The sequence below is a fragment of the Prionailurus bengalensis genome, chromosome C2 (genome assembly GCF_016509475.1).
Source record: "Prionailurus bengalensis isolate Pbe53 chromosome C2, Fcat_Pben_1.1_paternal_pri, whole genome shotgun sequence".
NCBI classification, from domain to species: Eukaryota; Metazoa; Chordata; class Mammalia; order Carnivora; family Felidae; genus Prionailurus; species Prionailurus bengalensis.
Window position 1 is genome coordinate 3,377,442 of NC_057350.1, and position 20,635 is coordinate 3,398,076.

Here is a 20,635-nt window from a genome sequence, read left to right on the forward strand (position 1 = left end):
TGCCGGAGCCTTGCCGGCCAGCGCGGCCTCCAAGCGAGGCCCCACCGTTGCCGTGAGCAGAAAAGCGTACCTCCGCAGAGACTATGTGTCTAGAAGATTCTGTACCTTGAGAACTGCTCTACGACCTGGGTCAGCATGCTCTGGATTAATTCTTCTTTTTCTGCAGACCAAAAGAGAAAGGCAGATGGAGAAAGGGAGAAGTCCGTGGACCGCTGTGGCCTGAATTGGGATGTCGTGGCGGGTGACGGTGACACCGGGGCAGGGAGCGGCCTGGGCTACCTGGGCGGGGGGAACGCTCCGGCCCACGGTCAGCACGCGGGGCCTCCCCAGGGCCTGGGGTCTTCCCGTCCACCTTCAGAGGCTCTTCCCTCCTGTCCTGCTCCCGCCAACCTGCGTGTAAGTGGCCTCTCGGCAGAGCTGGTCCTGCCGGAGTCAGCACGAGTCATAAAAAGCAGGCAGGACTGGGTCTCTAAATACGGGAAGTTTTCACTTAGTGCCAATTACTAGGACGAAGCGAGTTCAAGGCTCCAAACGCAAAACACGGCGTTCTCATGGCGGGTCCTGGCGAGAGGAAGTGGGCCAGGGTGAGCGAGTTTGTTCCTGCACGTAAACCTGGGCCGCGTGATGGTTTTACAAGGTCCCGGTCCCGGGCTGAATACAACCTGCCAGTTTTCCTGTTTCCTGACTGGGCTCAGCGCCAGATGCCTCATAGGAAGGCACAGACGCTCACGGCACTGTTCTTTCCAGCACTCTCTCTCCTGGGAAGGGGGACAGCTCGCCCGCCTTGGCCTCGGGTGGCCGTTCGTCCACGCCCTAAAACGCCGAGAACCCGCACAGGACTTACTCCTGAGCCACGAAATCTCTGCTGGCTCTATGCCTAAAACCAAAACGAACGAAAAGCAAACCAAACCTGCCCAGACAAACACGAGATCTCAATTATCCGGTTTGGCAGTGGGGCGCGAAAGCCACAAAAAAAAAAAAAAAAAAAAAGCTCCCGTTCCCACGTTCTGATCTGCGGTCTCCATTTTTAGGAAGGAACATACGCATGTACACAGAAGGCGTTCATCACAGTGTTACTGAACTTAGCGGGGCCTCTAAAGGTCCAAGTGCCCATCAAATGGACATTAAGTAAATGATGGCCCATCTGTCCTGTGGAAATAAAGTCTCCTGTCAGAAATAATATTTTGGAAAACGTTCGCGTCTGTGGTTAAAGAAAAAGAGAGAGAGACATTGCAAACCAGTAATGCAAACGTGTGCTCTCATTTTTGGAGACATTGGGAGGAGACACGTTGGTTGTGAGATTATAGGTGCACTTTTTTCTTCCTTTTGTTTCTCTAGATCTAATATATTTCTACAATGAACGCACGTTAATTTCACGAAAAGCATTTAAAAAACAATCTAGATTAGCCTCTTGAGACCTCTCATCCCTCCACCTGCCAAATGCAAGGGTGATGGACCAAGGTTCTCTGTGGCATTAGCATTCTGAGACCCGATGAGAAGAAGAAAAACGATGTTTCGTTAAATCTTTTGAAACTGTATGGGGCGCCTGGGTGGCTCAGTCGGTTAAGCGTCCGACTTCAGCTCAGGTCACGATCTCACGGTTTGTGAGTTTGAGCCCCGCATCGGGCTCTGTGCTGATGGCTCAGAGCCTGGAGCCTGCTTTGGATTCTCTGTCTCCCTCTCTCTCTGCCCCTCCCCTGCTCATGCTCTGTCTCTCTCTGTCTCAAAAAAAAAAAAAAAAAAAAAAAAAAGACACTGTTAGAGGAGTGAAAACGTCATCCAGGAAACTTTAAGAGAGCCCTTGGTGGAGCTGCTGGCTGATCCGGGGCCCTGTCCTTCAGGGAGCCTACTCCTACCCCAGGGGAGAGACACAGCGACTCTACCAGCAAGAGCCACCGGTGAGAAAGCTTCACAGGCCTCCTTGGTGGACTCAGCGGGATTTTTAATCACTTACTCCAAAATCTTTGGCGAAAATGGTGTCGCACAGAGCCTTCGAGGGTTAATGATCTCGAGGTCTTGAGATAAATTTAGAAGTCTATCAACCAATCGATATTTATAGACCACACCGCCTAACAACAGCAGAACACGTGTTTTTTTTCAGACACCTAGGAAGCACAGACTAAGACAGACCACACAGAAACCTCAAAATATTTAAAAGAATTGAAACCATGTAGAGTATGGTCTCTGACCATAAGAGAATCCAGCCAGACGTCGGTAACAGAAATCGTAGGAGAATCTTCAAACACTTGGAAATGAAACAATATGCTCCTAAGTAATTCAGGGGTCAACGAGGAAGTCTCAAAGGAAACAAAAGAGACCTTGAACTGAATGAAAATGCAAATGCAATATGTATCCAAATTTAGCTGTGAGACATAGCTAATGCAGTGCTGAGAGGGACATTTATAGCACTAAATGCTTACATTAGAAGAGAGGAAAGACTCGACTCTAATCCAACGGCCTAGAAAAAGAAGGGCAAAATAAACCCACCACAACAGCAGAAGAAAGGAAGTAATAAAAGAAATCAGTGGCGAAAAAACCAACTAGTAAAACAAGGCAGAAAATCAATGAAGCCAAGCGCTGGTTATTTAAAAGTATCAACAAGTTGCCAAATCTCTAGCAAGATTGACAAAAATAACACACAGAGAAGACGCGGATTTGCAATATTAGGAAGAGGAGGGGATATGGCTACAAATCCTGAAGGATAAGGGACTCGACACACACAAATTTGAAATCTTAGAGGAAAATGAAGCAACTCTTTAACAAGCATGAATGACTATACTCACCCAATATAAAACAGGTAATTTGAACAGCCTATAACTATTAAGGAAAGTGAATTTCTACTTTTAAAACTCTACCCAAAGAAATTTCCAGGGGCAGATGGTTTCACTGGAGAATTCTACCAAACATTTGAAGAAGAATTAACACATTTCTAATTTTTTTTAATATTTATTATTTTTGAGAGAGAGAGAGAGAGAGAGAGTGAGCAGAGGAGGGGCAGAGAAAGAGGGAGACACAGAATCGGAAGCAGGCTCCAGGCTCTGAGCTGCCAGCACTGATGTGGGGCTCAGACTCATGAACCATGAGATCATGACCTGAGCTGAAGTTGGACGCTTAACCAACTGAGCCACCCAGGTGCCCCGGAATGAACACATTTCTAAACAATTTCTTCCAGAAAATAGAAGAGGAGGGAACATTTCCCAATTCATTTTATGAAGCTAGTATGAACCTGATACCAAATCCAGAAAAAGACAACCGAACAAAAGAAAACTACAGACCAATATTCCTCATGAATATAGATGCAAAAAACCTTAACACAATATTAGCAATTAGAATTCAACAAAATATAGAAAGGATTATACATTAAGAACAAATGGGGTTGATTCCAGGGATGCAAGCCTGGTTTGATATTTGAAAATCAATGAAAGCAATCTATTAACAGCTAAAGAAAAAAAAAAAAACACATGATCTATCAATTCATAAAAAAACATTTGAAAAACTATTTAACATCTGTTCCTTTGATAAAACTCTCATAAGGGGCACCTGGGTGGCCCAGTCGGTAAAGCGTCCGACTTTGGCTCAGGTCATGATCTGACAGTTTGTGGATTCCAGCCCTGCATCGGGCTCTGTGCTGACTGCTCAGAGCCTGGAGCCTGCTTCTGATTCTGTGTCTCCCTCTCTTTTGGGCCCTCTCCTTCTTTCCCTTTCTCTCTCTCAAAAATACATAAACATTAAAAAAAAGGGGCGCCTGGGTGGCACAGTCGGTTAAGCGTCCGACTTCAGCCAGGTCACGATCTCGCGGTCCGTGAGTTCGAGCCCCGCGTCGGGCTCTGGGCTGATGGCTCAGAGCCTGGAGCCTGTTTCCGATTCTGTGTCTCCCTCTCTCTCTCTGCCCCTCCCCCGTTCATGCTCTGTCTCTCTCTGTCCCAAAAATAAATAAATGTTGAAAAAAAAATTAAAAAAAAAAATTAAAAAAAAACAAAAACAAAAAACAAAAAACCTCAGAAAAGCAGGGATAGAGGAGAACTTTAAGTTGGTAAACAACAGCTACCAAAAACCTACAGCTGACATTACACTTAATGGTGAAAGACTGCTTCTTGCTTAAACTGTGACACGGCAGGAATTACTCTCACTATTGTTATTAAACACAGTGCTAAAAGTTCTAGCCAGTGCAACAAGGCAAGAAAAAGCAAAGCAGATCAGAAATGAAGAAACGAAGCTGTCCCCATTTGCCAATGACATGACTGTCTACACCAGAAATTCCAAGGCATTTACAAAAAACTCTCTTAGAACTAATAAATGAGTTCAGCAAGGTCACAGAATAGGAGATAAATATACAAAATTGTATTTACATGCATAGCAATGACCACATAGACACCAAAATTAGAATCACCATACCACTGTATAAACACTAAAGAAAAAAACACCCAAAACTTGTGTATAAATATAACAGAACATATGCAGAAGTTGTATGATGAAAACTACAAAACACTGATGAAAGAAATAAAAAAAGATCTAAATAAAGGGAGAGACATACCATGTTCATGGTTCGGAAGGTTCCATATAGTAAAGATGTCAATTTTCCCCAAACTCATAAATGGGTTTAACATAATTCTTGTCAAAACTCCAGCAAGATTTTTGTAGAAACAGACACAATTATTCTTTTTAAAAATTTATTTATTTATTTTGAGAGAGAGAGGGACAGAGAGAGAGAGAGAGAAGGAGAGAAGGAGTGTGTGAGTGGAGGAGGAGCAGAGAGAGAGAGGGAGAGAGAATCCCAAGCAGGTTCCTCGATGCCAATGCGGAAGCCGATGTGGGGCTTGATCCCAGGAACTGTGAGATCATGACCTGAGCCGAAATCAAGAGTCAGACGCTTAACTGAATGAGCCACCCGGGCGCCCTGATTCTGACTTTTATGTGAAAATGCAAAGGAATTAGAAGAGTTAAAACTGTTTTTAAAAAGAAGATAAAGTGTACTGAATCAGTCTATCTGAGTTTAAGACCTATGACAGGCAGACCTCAGAGATATCGTAGGTTTGGGTTCAATGAACTTGAACATCACGATAAACTGAGTCCGAATGAACTGTCTGGTTTTCTAGTGTGTAAAAGTTATGTTTGTATTGCACTGCAGTGTGTTAGGTGTGTAATAACATTATGTCCAAAACATGTACATACCTCATTCCAAAAGTACTTTTTTGTTAAAAAAGGCTAACTATCGTCTAAGCTTTGGGTGAGTCCCAATCCTTTTGCTGATGGAGGGTCCTGCCTCAATATGGACGATCGCTGACTGATCACGCTGTGGGTCTTTCTTTCGCGAAGGTTTCTCTTGATAGGCAATGCAGTCTGAAAGCATTTTGCCCACAGTAGGACTCCTTTCAAAACTGGAGTTAGTCCTCTTATACCTTGCTGCTACTTTTTCAATGACTTTTCGGTACTATTCTGAATCCTTTGTTGACAACAATCTTCGCAGCATCTTCACCAAGAGTAGATGTCACCTCGGGAAACCACTTTCTTTGCTCATCCCTAACAAGCAACTCCTCATCCGTTACAATTTTATCATGAGATGGCAGCCGTTCAAATACAATAAAAATGGAAGAGCCCGAGCTATTCCAAGAATGACTGAAACGTGACAGAGACACGCAGTGAGCAAAGGCTGTTGGAAAAGTGGTGCCACCAGACTTGCTTGAGGCAAACCTTCAATTTGTAAAAAAAAAAAAAAAAAAAAAGAGTATCTGCAAAGCACAATGAAATGGAGCACAAGAAAACGAGGTATGCTCCGTGTACGGTGACACTAATCACGGCCGTGTGGTACAAGCGGAGGGGCAGACGCAGATATCGGTGCAACAGAGCAGAGAACCCAGAGTTATACCCACACAAATATGCCCAACTGATTCTGACCAGCTTGTAAAAGCAATCCGACGCAGGGAAGACCGTCTTTTCAACAAATGGTGCTGGAGCAGTTGAACGCTCACAGGCAGAGAAATGAGACTCGATCTAAAAACCTCACAGTTGATGTAAAAATTAACGTGAAATGGACCGTGGATGGAACATACAAAACTATAAAGCTGTTAGAAAAAAAATAGAGAAAATCTCCAGGTTCCTGAGGGAGGCAGAGTTCTCAGACTTGACGCTTCAAATACGATCCATAAAAGGGAAAATGGACAAAGTGATCCTCATCAGAAGCAAAGTTCTTTGGGGCGCCTGGGTGGCTCGGTCAGTTAAGCGTCTGACTTCGGCTCAGGTCACGATCTCGCGGTGCATGAGTTCAAGCCCCGCGTCGGGCTGACAGCTCAGAGCCTGGAGCCTGCTTTGGATTCTGTGTCTCCCTCTCTCTCTGCCCCTTCCCCCCACACACTCTGCCTCTCTGTCTCAAAAATAAATACACACTAAAAGTAAATAAAATAAAATAAAATAAAATAAAATAAAATAAAAGAGGTAAAAAAAAGAAGTAAAGCTCTGGCCATGAGCGGGACTGGGAAACCGACAACGAAAGGACAGGCTACAGTCTGTCCACTCGACAGAGACTCGCCAAGTCCACTCGACAGAGACTTGAATGCAGAACGTGAAAAGAGCCATCAAAACTCCACGTAAGCCCTGTGAGATAAACTTTGCAGACAACCCCCTCCCCTCAAAACCCCTTAACGGTCAAAAACGGAACAGCCCGATCTGAAACGGGCAGGAGACACCAGCAGACGTTTTCCTGAAGCAAACACAGAGGGAGCACAAGCGTAGGCGTCGTTAGCCATTAGGAAACGCAAATGAAAACCACAGTGAAATGTCACGGCGTACTTGTCAAAAAGGCTAAAAAAGAAAAAACAAAAAAAACGATGACAACCCCAAGTGTTGGTAACGATGGGGAGAAACGGATTACTCACACCTTGCTGAAGGGAATGCAAAACGGTGCAACCGCTCTGGGAAATGGTTTGGCAGCTTCCTGAAAAAACTAAACATGCATGCACCGTACAATTGAGCAACTGCTCCCCGGGGCAGAGAAATGAAAATTTACAGCCACACGAAAACCTGCACACGACGGTCCCGGCAGCTTTGCTTGTAACAGCCCCAAACTGGGTTATGAGAAACAACTGAACACACTAGTGATCCGCACAACCACCCGGATGGACCTCTAGAGAATTATGTTGAGTAAAAGAAGCCAATCCCCAGAGGTACCTATCGAATGACTACATTTATAGAATGCTCTTGAAATGGCAACACCACGGACATGGGGAACACCGTGATTGTCAGGGGTTAAGGAGGAAGAATCTTGGTGGGGATGAAATGTTGTGCATCTGGACTGTATCGATGGGGCGCGGCTGTGACATCTTACTGTGTTTTCAAAAATGTTACCGCAGGGGAAAATGCGTAAGAGATACGTGGGCTCTCTTGTACCTTTCCTTACAACTGTGTACTATTCTATAATTATTTAAAAATAAAAAGCTGGGGTGCCTGGGTGGCTCAGTCAGTTAAGCATCTGACTTTGGCTCAGGTCATGTTCTCGCGGTTTGTGAATTCGAGCCCCGCATTGGGCTCTGTGCTAATGGCTCAGAGCCTGGAGCCTGCTTCGGATTCTGTGTCTCCCTCTGTCTGCCCCTCCCCCACTTGTGCTCTGTCTCTCACACTGTCTCAAAATAAATAAACATTAAGGAAAATTAAAATAAAATAAAAAGCTAAGGGGAGCCTGGGTGGCTCAGTCGGTTAAGCATCTGACTCTCGATTTCGGCTCAGGTCACGAGCTCAAGGTTTGAGACTGAGCCCCGCGCTCAGCGTGGAGTCTGCTTAAGATTCTCTCTCTCTCTCTCTCTCTCTCTCTCTCTCTCTCTCTCTTTCTCTCTCTCCCTTTGTCCCTCCCTTGATCAAATGCACACACCCACACACACTCTCTCTCAAAAAAAAAAAAAATAAAATAAAAAGCTTGATAAAAAAAATATGATAGAATGGAATAGAAAAGTTAAGGAGCAATTTTCCTGTTTCCTTTGGACTCTCGACATCGTATCCTTTGAGCATTTCTGGATTTTAATGCCTAAATCAAATGTCCAGCCCAAAAGCACTAGTAAAGATGTTTGTCCCCTCATCCTGCACCTTCTCATCTCTCGTTCAGTCCCAGGGGGGACACGGGTGTTCTGGTCTCTGTTAACAGCTATGCGTCAGCCCAACTCAGGCCTCTACGTCTGCTGTTCTCAGAGGGGGCCCGAGAGGAGGCCAAGCTCCGGGTGATTACAGCCGCCGGGCACCATCACGCCACGGCACCGTGGCTCCCGCGTGCTTTAGATACTCACATGGCCTGCATTCTTTGCAAGGGGAAGGAGGCAAAAATGCATGTGCGCAAAGGCCAACCACACCCGCACATCCACAAACAGCCCTGATCAGGAAGTGGATGCCTCCCCTCTCCACCAGGCTCGCTGGGACTCCTACAGCGGGCCAGCGTTTCCTCCCGGTGGATTTCAGAACTGAAAATGAACTGTGATTTCGTGTGTGGGAAGTCCTCAGGCCAGCGCCGGGCCCACGGTAAGCGCTGCCTGCGGGAGCCATCGGATGCCGTTGTCATTAAATCACTGCGGGTCCTTGACAGCCACGAGCCCTCCTGGACACCCTTTCTTCCTTTCAGTGCCTGTCCTGGTGAGCCCCTGGGGACAGGCTGAGCTCCGGATGGGGGGCACATCCTGCCTGCATTCCGTTGGCAACTTTGGAACCCTCTGATGGCTCTAAACCCCTGGATCAGGGGGAGCAGCAAGCAGTTTCAATCACAAATGTCAGTTATTCCCAACCTTCCCGGTTGGGACTCAGAAAAATCTGACACTATATAGGAAACTTACCTCTTTCTCCTAAATGTGGCATGGCACATATTGAATTTTAAAAATTAAAGCATATTTAGGTCTTTTGCTTTGAGAAATTCTTTTTTTGAAAAAAAACTTTTCTTAACGTTTATTTTTGAGAGAGAGAGGGAGACAGAGCATGAGCGGGGGAGGGCAGAGAGAGGGAGACACAGAATCGGAAGCAGGCTCCAGGTTCCGAGCTGTCAGCACAGAGCCTGACGCGGGGCGCGATCCCACGAACCACGGGATCATGACCTGAGCCGAAGTCAAGAGCCGGGTGCTCGACCCACGGAGCCACCCAGGGGCCCCAGCTTTGAGAATTTCTGAATCGCTTTGAGAGCAACCAGCAGCGACGCGGACGGCCGGGCACTTCGGGGCTGGAAAACGGGGGTGTGGAAAGGAGGCTCCGAGGGGACGGGAGGCCCGGATGAACCACCGCCGCCCCAGGCGACGGAGGCTGGGGAGAGCCAGCTGAGAGTCGCGGGCAGCCTGCTCGCCGTGCGGAGACCGCTGCTCCCAGCTCACCGTGGCTCCAGCACAGGCAAAGGATCTGGCTGCCCCGACGGCCAGCGCTCAGGACACAGGCTTCGGCAGGCTCCCCGTCGCCTCGCCAGGTCTGGGCTGCCTTCAGGGCGTCGTGGGCGCGTGTCCGGGGGCTTCCCAGGCGGCCGGCGCCGGCGGGGACGTGCCGTGGCTGGCAGACTGTCTCCCACGGCCGACTCTGGTTTGGTTCCAGGGCAACCCCGGAGGTTGGCGGAGGCCGGGTCCGGCTGCCAGGACGCTGTCAGATCAGCGCAGCCTCAGGCCCCGATCTGCGCTCGAGTGGCCCCAGGACCCGGCCCCCGGGACAGAGCCAAGGGGACGCCCGGGGGCAGGCCGGGCACCCTCCCCCACGCCGTTTACCCAGCGGCTCCCGCGAGTGACCAGGGCAGAGTCCGCCCGCTGCCCGACGACGCCTCGGCCGCTGCACACGGTTCTCGGAACCCGCCCCTGCCTCTCCCAGTCCTTCCAGGAATTGTTTACTTGTTTCAGATAAATCCCGAGTCTCCCCCCCCCCCCCCCCCCCCCCCCCCCCCCCCCCCCCCCCCCCCCCCCCCACGGAACGACATGGAAATCTGGCTTAACTGATCGACAGCACAGCCCAACCGATAATTCCTCCTCTAAGGGGTGGTTTACACGATGCGCTAACCCGATCGGCAGCGAGCTGGCCGGGGCGCTTCTCCATCTTGTCCTGAACAGAATAACGGTGACGGCCGGGCTTTCGTCCTCCCTCACACACCTGAGCCGGTCTGCACCTGTGCCTTTCTCCCCTGGGCAAGTGACCGCAAATCGCGCCCTAGGACGCCGGCCCCCAAACCCGCAATCCGAGGGCAGGCGGCGCGGGGACCTCGGCCCCGCCACTGACCCCCGGCACGTGTGGGGTGCTTGCGAGTTCGGGCCAGAACCATCTCTCGGATGAGCGGGCCGGTGTCGCACGATGCCACTGCCGTGCTCCAGCGGCTCCTGTGACGCGGGAGCGGTGTTTCCCCTCGTCAGTCTCACCCGGGAGCAGTGGGGTGAGACGCTGAGCATCCTTCCAGAAACACGGACTGGAGACATTCTCCCAGAGCATTTACAAAACAAGACTCTCGTGCTCTCCCTTCAGAAAAGGGTATCTTACTTCGTGCTGGGGAAAAACCAAAGAGACGCCCCGAGGCCCTGAAGTGAAGGTGCACATTTCTGTCCCTCTTGCCCAGGGCTCTGCCTCGGGGGACAGGGAAGGGGAGTCCCCGCCCGCCCCTGCCCATCCCCTGCCCCGTCCCTCCTTCTCGGAGCGTCACCACCCTTCTCCAGGGAAGCAGAGGGGTGAACTCACCCCTGCTCTGGTGTCCCTCCCCCAGCCCTTCTAGCTGGCAGAGGACATTCTGGCCCAGGGCACAGCCGTCGGCAATTCAGTGTTTATGGACATCATAAAACAGACATGCAGAATGAGGATGTTTCCCTAATAACCCAGGAGCACAGTAAAGATATATGATTAACAGTGAACTCACCTTGCTTCTTAAAGGCACAGGTGCCCTTTCCAGGGTCTGTCCGACCGAGAAATCACTCATGTTTATCAGCAGCCAAAGGGACACTTCCCTGTGACTGGTGGTGACCTTGAGTGATTCCTCTGTCTCCTGTTAGCCGTCAGATGTAACAGAAAGCAAGGTGGCCCGAAGGACTCTGATGACCACATCTGAAACTCTGGAGCGTATCTTGTTACCGTCTTGCCCGGGCTACGTGCAGGGTCGTTAGGGACCCATGGCACCTCAGGGGCAGGAACAGGGTGGACCTTTTCCCCTTCCGGTTTTGGAGAGGGGGACTTGGTGTTCTGCATAGTTTAATTTGATCCCAGATGTCTGGACACGATTTCTCTCTCTGCCCCTCTCTCCTCCTTAGGCTTGGTTTGCAAGACAACTTACCCGTGAGGGGAGTTCCCTCTGGGGCAGCCAGCAGTGCAATTTTCCTTTATTGTTTTATAGACTGCAGCAACCACAACAATCTGTACTGAGCTCTTCCTGTGGCCCAGGCACTGTCCTACGTGGTTTGCACAGATCGGTCATTTAATCCTCTGGGTAACCCGATGTGGCTGGGTGATAAAAGCGAGCAGCTTGAGTCATGATGTGGCCAAACTCATCCTGCCCTACCTGGGTCATGTTTCCATTTAGGGCTGTGAAGACGGGGCGGGATGGCGCTCACCCATGCGGGAAATATACTCCGCACACACTTCTCCTCTCTCAGAAACACCCTCCCCCATGGTTGATGAGGTGCGCTGTGTTTCTGAGGTAGAAGGGTGTGGGTATGATATTCTAGTGAGGATGCCCCAGAGGGATTTGAAGTTGGCAACAAGCAGTGGACTGTACATGTTGCTGGGACTCTGTCCACCGTATGATAACCTGCACATATCAAAACAATGTCACAAGATTAATTTTGGGGAGAATTCTGCAGGAGAAACTCTGGTCCAATAAATGAATTGGTTATAGTAGAAAAGACAAGGCTTTTGCAAAAATCTATTAAAGATTATAAAGACTGACAGACTAAAGGTTTCGCTCCATCTATGGACTCGAACACGTCGCACACGGTTGTAGGGGCTGTAGCAAGAGGAATGGAAAATGGCTAACTTACTGTTTGTAACAGCCCAAGATGGGAAGCGACATAAATATCCATGATGGGGGACTAGCTGGATAAACTATGGTACATCCCCATGGCTGGGCTGCTAGAGAAGGAAGGAAGACGGTTCCTAAGTTCTTTTGTGGAGTGAGCTTGCAGTGTGGGGTGGCTAGAATGTAAGCAGAAAGCTGCAGGTTCACGGGGTTGAGGGTTCAGAGGGCAGAGCCTAGGATTGTCAGAGAGAAAGTGGAAATGAAAGGGATAACTCTCAAAGAAGGAAGTCTGTGGTTGGGAGTGACCAGTTCTGTAAGAACTCCCTGTTCCTTCCCTAATCCATCTCTGAATTACACATTTATGTGCCTAGTAGGGTGAGAGAGCTTAGCACTGATATGTCTATATCAGTGCTCCCATATGGGAGACAAAGCTTGGAGTCTGAGTCCAGGCTTCTCTCTCTCTCTCTCTCTCTCTCTCTCTCTCAAAATAGATAAACTTAAAAAAACCAAAACAACTCCCCCCAAACCAAAGTGATCACTCAACAATTTAGCTGCCAGCTCGAACAAAAACAAACACTCTTCAGAGGAAGATAACAAAATCCAGAGTCTCTGCAATGTATTATTCGTAGTGTAAGTCTACACTAAAAAAGAGACATGCAAAGAGACAGGAAAATGTGATATGCAGTCAAGAAGAAAAATCGCCCCCCAGAAGCCCAAGATGATGCGTATGTTGAAATTAGCAGACCAAACTTTTAATGAAGCAAAATTATAGTCATGTCCAAGGACTGTGAGAAAAGGATGTTAGTGGATAGTACCGAATAGAGACTCTCAAGACAGAAATCTATGACGAGGAATCCTATGAAAACTGTAGAACTTAAAAGTATATCTCCAAACATTCATGGATGGGCTTACAGCAGTTTGAGTGAACAGAAGAGTCAGGAAACTTGAGGACTGATGAACAGAAATTATGCAACCTGAAGAGCAGCAAAGAAAAGACATTTAAAAAAACACCCAGAGCCAACCACTTGAGGGATAATAGCAAATTCCTAACATACGTGCAATTAGAATCTCCGAAGGAAAGGTGAGATAGAATGCCACGTAGAATGCATTCCAAGAAATAAAACTGAACATTTCACAAATTTGGAGAAAACCCGAGTTTACAGACCATGGATACTCAATAAATACTAGGTAGGACAAACAAACAAACAAAAATACCGGGGCCGGGTGCATCATAATCAAACTGCCGCAATCCAAAGACAAAGGAAAAACACCTTGAAAGTAGCCAAAAAAAAGGACACGTTCTTTGCAGGGGAATAATGATAAAGGAAAAGCTGAGTTCTCGTCAGAAACGACGAAGGCAGAAAAAAAGGATCCAACATCTTTGAACTTCCCTCAAAATACAAGACCAAAACCAAACCATGTATGCAGAATTTATACCCTGAGAAACCATCTTTCAACAGGAAGGCAAAACAGAAATATGTTTGGATAAGTAAAAGCTGACAGAGTCAGTCATTAGCAGTTCTGCATTGCAAGAAATGTTAAAAGAAAAAAGAAATTCTTCAGGCTGAAGGCCTAAAACACCAGTTAGAAGTTGGAATCTACAGGGGTAAATACAAGCACCCGAAATGACATACATGTAGGTAACCATAAAAAATTACTTTTAGGGGCGACTGGCTGGCTCAGTTAGAAGAGCGTGCAATTCTTTACGTTATTTTATTTTTGAAAGAGAGACAGAGTGTGAGTGGGGGAGGGGCAGAAAGAGAGGGAGACACAGAATCCGAAACAGGCTCCAGGCTCTGAGCTGTCAGCACAGAGCCCGACGCGGGGCTCAAACTCACAAACCACGAGATCATGACCTGAGATGAAGTCGGACACTTAACCGATTGAGTCACATGGTGCCCCCACCCCAATTTTTTTTAATGTTTACTTATTTTTGAGAGACAGAGAGAAAGAGAGAGACAGAGTGTAAGCAGGGCAGGGGCAGAGAGAGAGGGAGACACAGAATCTGAAGCAGGCTCCAGGCTCTGAGCTGTCAGTACAGAGCCTGACATGGGACTTGAACTCATGAGCTGTGAGATCATGACCTGAGCTCAAGTCAGACGCTTAACTGACTGAGCCACCCAGGTGCCCTTCTCAACATGTTTTATAAGGCCTTTATAACCATATATAAACATAACAAAGCCATTACAAGAAAAAAGTTACAGACCTATATCCCATTTGAACGTTAACACAAAAATCCTTAACAATTATTAATATTATTAGGAAATCAAATTTAGCAATACGTAAAAGAGAATACATGTTACATCAGGGTAGAGATCCTGTATACTTTTAAAAAACTCACTCCTAAGTATTTTTCAAGGAATACAAGTGCAGCAATCATGGAAAAACAAAGTTGTTTTAACGTTTAAAAATCAGTCAACGTAATTCGCTATCTGAACGGAATAAAGGAGAAAAATCATATGATCATCCACTAGATGAAGAAAGAGTATGTGACAAAATCTAAAACCTGTTTATGATAAAAAAAAAAAAAACATTAGAAACCCAGGAATAAAAAGATTGCCGCAACCCATCTCAACAGATGCAAATATATAACACCTGATGCAGTTTACCAAGAATTTTGTCAAAGAACATTTGATGGAAAATGTTTATTAGCACCTAGGGGAAGAAGACGTGTTCAACCGCATAAGAGGCATTTACAACACACCTGTGGCTCATGTCACACTTGGTGGAGAGAGTGAACGCATTTCTCCTAAGGCTGGGATAAAGGAAGGGTGCCTGCCCTCATTTTTACTTAATTGTATCGGGCCACAAGACAAGTGAAAGAGATAGAAAACAAACAGAGGTCAAAGTGTCTCTATTATCAGAAGATATGATTGTTTTTATGGAAAATCCTAGGAATCTAGAAAATAACTACCCGAGCTAAGAAATGAATTAAGCAACGTCAGAAGATACTAGGTCAATATACGAAAATCTGCTGTATTTTTAGAATAATGAGCAGAAAACAAATGGAAAACTAAATTCAGGTCCCCTGGGCAATTACACTGGAAAACAGAAAATGCCATGGAATAGGTTTAACAAAAGATATGCAGGACTTTCATCTTGAAAGCTACAAAACTTTGCTGAGGCAAGTTAAGGAAAACCTGAGTAAGTGGAGGGTGTACCATGTTCATGGGTTAGAAGACTCAGTATTGGTAAGATGTTAGCTTTCCCAAACTAGCCTCTGTATTGAACGCAATCCCAATCAAAGTCATAGATTGCTTTTTAAAAAAGAAACTGAGATGTTGATTCTTAATTCTGAAATTTGTAGGGAAAAGAAAAAGGCCCATATAACCAAAATAACTGTAAAAGAAACACAAATGTGGAAGGCTCCCTGGTTTCAAGCCCTAGCAGTTAAACCAGTGTGTTATTGGTGTCTAGATAGACACACAGGTGGATGAAACAGAACAGAAAGACTACAAAGAGGCCCATGCATGGAGACAAATAATTTTCTAGAAAAGTGTCTAAGTGATTCAATGGAAAAAGGGAAGTCTTTTTAACAAGTGGTGCTATGATGACTGAATATACATACAGGGAAAAAAAAAAAAAGGTCGATCCCTACCTCACACCACACACAAAATTAATTTAAATTGGATCACAGATTGGGGCTCCTGAGTGGCTCAGTCGGTGAAGTGTTTGACTTTGGCTCAGGTCATGATATCACGGTTCGTGGGTTGGAGCCCCGCGTCAGGCTCTGTGCTGACAGCTCAGAGCCTGCAACTGGCTTCAGATTCTGTCTCCAGCTCTCTCTGCCCCTCCCCTGCTTGTGCTCTGTCTCTCTGTCTCTAAAATAAATAAACATTAAAAAAATTTTTAATGGATCATAGACCAAAATATAATAGCTATCACTCTCAAATCTCCTAAAAATTTATCTTATCTCTTCTACCTGGGGGTAGGAGAAAGTTTCGTAGGGAAGACACAGAAAATACAATATATACAAGAAAAACTTGTTAAATTAGACTTTATCAGGTTAAAAATTTCTGCTCATCAAATGCCCTCATTAAGAAAATTAAAAAGGCAAGACATGAAGTGGGAAAAAATATTTGACATACATATATCTGACAGATGAATTATATCCAGAATATGGAGAGTTTCCTACAAACCAGTGATAAAAACAACAAAAACAAAAAGACACACACTTGTTTACAAAATGAGCAAAACACATAGAACAGACACTTCACAAAGTAAGATGTTCAAACAGCCAATAAGCATGTAAAAACATGCTCAACAGTCATTAAGTCATCTGAGAAATGTGAATTAAGACCATGATGAAAGGCACCTGGGTGGCTCAGTCAGTTAAGTGTCCGACTTTGGCTCAGATCAAGATCTTGAGGTTCGTGGGTTTGAGCTCCGTGTCGGGCTCTGTGCTGACCGCTCAGAGCCTGGAGCCTGTTTTGGATTCTGTGTCCTCCTCTCTCTCTGCCCCTTCCTGACTCTCTCTCTCAAAAATAAATAAACATTAAAAAAATAAACAAAACCAAAAAGACCATGATGAAATATGATGTTATACCTACTTGATGTCTAAAAACTTAAAAGCTGAGACGTTGTGTTGGGTTGTACGTGGAGCTCCCAGCTCACCTACACACGGCTGGTGGGATGTAATGCGGCACGACCACTGGGGCAAACAGTTGGCCAGTTTCTTATAAAGCCAAGCATCCATTTACCATATGAACCAGCGACATCGCTCATGGTTATGGCCCAAGATAACGGACAGGGATGCCTACGGTAAGATCTGTACGATTTTTACAGCGGTGCATGCTGAAATCACCCAGCGTCCCTCAACAGGACAGCCAGCGGCGGGGAACTCACAGTGGAACACTACTCTGCAACATGGAAGTTAATAAACTACACGCATGCGTCTTAAAAACATGCACGCGTCTAAAAAACATGACACCGACAGAGTCCCCCATACGGAACAGCATCTATGTAATGACTGCGCTCCCGAGAAACTCCAGGACCAGGACCACGTGGTCTGTGCTGATGGAAGTCGGAACAGCGGTCTCCCGAGCGGGCACTGACTTGAAAGCAGGCACGGAGGACTTTTCAGAGTGACAGAACTGCTCTTCATCTCAGTGGGATGGGGGTTACACGCGTGGGTGCTGTCATCGAGCTCATCAAACTGTGCGCTTCGGGCGTGCGCGTGTCTCAGCCACACGGGATGCGGGCGTATGTGGCTTTGCCAGGTCCTCACGCGTGCCCAGAGGCAGACAGCGCTCGGAGCGGCAGCCTCCCTGAGGTCCTCAAGGTAATGTTCGGACCCCGCCATTTCTGCGTCACCAAATTCTGGGGGCAGGACACAGGTCCCCAAGGCCCCGAATGACTGTGCGATGCCCGCGTGTCTGGCAGCGACGTGCTAGGTGCCACTGCCTTTGCTGGTGGGACCGGGTCGTGCAATCCCGTGAGGACCCCGAGGGAGTGGGGTAAGCCCCTTGGAGGCGGCAGGGCAGCAGGGCTGGTTATCCTTTGTGTCTCAGGAGTGGCGCACGTCAGGGTGACCGAGGCCGTGATCGGGAGGCTCTTCAGGCGGAAGCGGAGCTAAGGATGGAAAATACTACGAAGAGCATTATTGTCTCATCAGCAACGCTGTGCTTATCTCCAGGCATGCACCAGACTCGCAGGGGACAGCAGCCAGCGACCTGTGCCGTTTTCGACCCCAGGGCCGTTCCTGTCCTAGGAAACGTCAGCAGTGCCAGAGAGGCGTGACTGCAGCCCCTGGGTCATTACCGACGACAGCTACCGTTAACTGAGCACCTACCACATGCCAGGCGCCGGGCTAAACACTGTGCATGAATTCTGTCATCTGTCCTCCCAAGAACCCACGGGGTGGGTTCCCTGTTCTGCAGGGAAACTGAGGCGCCGTGTGGTAGGAAACCGTCCTGAGGCCATTTCACCCGACTGACAAGGGACTGGGGACAGCTCTCAGGTTGGCGCCTGGAAGTCGACCCACAGATGGGGAGATGGCTGCAGCAGGGACCCCAGCAAGCCCTGGAGGGCATGTGGGACCGAGGCAAGGGACAGAAGAGAGTGCATGGAGGGCAAGTCAGCACAGGCCTGTCACGGGGTCCCCTGGGCAACCGTGACGGCCACCTCAGAGGGTCTCCCAGCACCGGCAAGGGCGCCGAGGTGCATTTGTCCCTTGGCCCCCTCTCGAGGCGGGGACTGCTCCCGGGGCGGCAAGCCCTCCCCACTTCTGGTGGGCCCTGTGCACGGGAGGTCCACAGGCAGGCCGGGAGCTTGGGTGGGAGGACGCCGTGGGCGCCCGTGGCACCAGCGGCCTCCGCTCTGCGCTGCTGGGCACCGGCTGGACTTTGAAAAAATGCCAGTATTTTATTTGACCCAATATATCTCATCTCAACGTGCATCCCATGAAAACGTGCACGCCCACGTTCCCTGCAGCGTCACTCGCAACAGCCCTAAGTGGAACCCACCCCGATGCCGTCAGCTGATGAAAAAACGCGGCCCAACGTCTCGCGAGAACGTGGCTCCTCCGGGAACTGGAGCGCAGCACGACACCGAGGAGCCCGACGACGCTGCTCAGGGGAAGAAGCCAGACGCACAAGGCCGCGCACTCCGTCACAGGAGGCATCCCGAACAGGCATCTCCATAGCAACGGTGGTTGCCAGGGACCGGGCGGAGGCGGGGGGGGGGGGTTGGGGGGGTTGGGGTGGGATGAAGTCAATGGGCGTAACTGCCGATAGGCACGGGAGTTTTTTGCGGGGTGACGGAAATGTTCCGGATCTAGACAGTGGTGGTGGTTGCACAAAACAAAATGAATGTACTCGAAACCATGGAATCTGTCACGTGAAAACGGCGCATTCCGTGTTTCTATCTCACAAGGAAAACGTGCAATCGGAGAACGAGTAGCGAGGTGTTGCACGTTCTTTTATCCGTACGGAGTCTTCGGAATCCAGTGTGAGTTCCGCATTTGGACCGCGGTGCCCTTGCATACACTTGGTCCCCTCCTGGAAGAACAGCTCCGGGGTCCATCACCGCAGTGCTCTGCGGTGTTGGGATTTCAGCAAGCCACCACTCAGCCAGGGTGAGTCCCAGGCACTGTGCCTCCTGTTCCCTAAGTGGTGGCGAGCAAGTCTGGGGCGCTGGGTGTCTTGGAGAGACCCGAGCAGACAAGCACACGTGGGGACATCCAGACGGGCCCTTCTGGCAGGGACTCCCTGAATCTCGCACTAAACTGGGGAGGGAAAAGGGCAGGAGAACGCCCTGTGGACAGGGCTGCGTGTGGCCTGCTGGAATTCTGGGCCACGTTCAAGGCACGACCAGCACCTGTCACTCCCCCCAGCGACCTGTCACCTGTGACTTGCAAAACCACAGGCAGGCTCCGTGGGGGTGCTTCTGATGTGTCTTTACAGCTCACTTTCTCTGTCTGTCCTTGGGAACAAGGACAAGGAAGCTCTTGGAGGCCAGGCCTGGAGTCACCCCTGATCTCTGCCCAGGGGGACAGAAATGAAAGCCAGCCTCAGGGGCAGCCCCCACGGGGCGCCCCCACCGGCCCGCCGGATGAGAGGCCAGCAGAGGTGCAGCCGGGCGGTGCGATGTGTCCTGGTCCTAGGGATGGGCAGGGAACGGGGGGACCTGCTGTCAGTCCTAAAGTTGAAGACGCTCCCCTGGAGAAGCGTGGCTCTCAACACGTAGCTGTCGCCGCCCTGAGAGACCAGGGCTCCCCCAGGACCAGGTAGGAGCGTTGACCAAAACGTGGGGCCAGCGGGAAGGACGGCGACCCCCAGGAAAGGCCAGGCCAGGGGCCTCAGCAGCTGCATGGAAGTCTGGACCCCAGGCTTCTACTTCCTTTCCTGACCTTTTTCCTGCCATTGTGACTGTGGCCTGTTGATTCACGGGCAGCTGGGGCTCCTTCCCGCCACACTCAGGGCGGCAAGGCCGGGGCTGACGACTGACCCTGGGAGAGGCTGAGAGGCTCTGGAAGCAAGGCCGGGCTGGGCGCCGGTGCGTGGGCGAAGGAGGGGCATTTCCTGCCGAGAGCCGAGAGTTCCCATTCGCAGAAAAAGCTCCAGACGGAAAGACACAGCGCCATTCCCTGACCTGTCTCAGGAAGGCTCGGACCACGGGGGTCTACCTGATACCAACTCTTTTCCCAGAGGAAAACCCAGGATACTGTGCATTTGTAGACAAGGGGTCCTCGTGCACCAGGGTGTGAGCCTGCCCATCAGTGTGCAGACGGCGAGCGCGGACCGCCCCGCGCGGGTGTTCACGGTGCTGGGGGATGCGCACGTTTGGAGGACACCGCTCGCCGTCACTGCAGAGAACACATGCCTTTGTGCCAGCTCCCGCGGGAGGCTGAGTGAGTCCCCACACGGTCAGGTGCACTCCAGCTTTTGCTAAGTTCTTTCCCTTAAGGAGCACAGACCCACTTCCACGGGTCCAAGTTGGGCCCCGAAGTTACACAAAAATCCCTCCTTATTCTTCCTCCAGAGACAATCTTGTAAACACCTGGGCACGCCTGCCACGCCCCCCAGGCTTCCTTCCCGAAGCTCATTCCTGTCCGGGCGGCTGCGCACTCGGCCTGTTTTTTGCTTCGTTATTCCTCAAAGGCTTCATTATTCTGGCCCCTCCACTCGGGATGGTGACAAGCGGCCAGCGTCCTTCTTCCGATGGAATCCTGTGCCCGAGTGTGGTGTCCCGGGGCCCCATCCTGGG

At 49.2% G+C, this 20,635-nt stretch overlaps 1 protein-coding gene across 2 annotated transcripts in view; it reads right to left on the reverse strand.

Moving 5' to 3' along the window:
- The window catches only part of PDE9A (phosphodiesterase 9A), an 89,289-nt gene that overhangs the window by 26,753 nt on the left and 41,901 nt on the right, over positions 1 to 20,635 (reverse strand). The window contains exons 1-2 of one of the 2 annotated variants that reach the window (XM_043593527.1): positions 9,333 to 9,570; positions 106 to 160 (exon numbers count right to left, since the gene is read on the reverse strand). In XM_043593527.1, the coding sequence (XP_043449462.1) occupies positions 106 to 137 (32 nt within the window). In that variant the 5' untranslated portion in view covers positions 138 to 160; positions 9,333 to 9,570. Of the gene's footprint in view, positions 1 to 105; positions 161 to 9,332; positions 9,571 to 20,635 lie in introns of those variants that run through there. The other variant, XM_043593526.1, reaches the window with a different exon arrangement.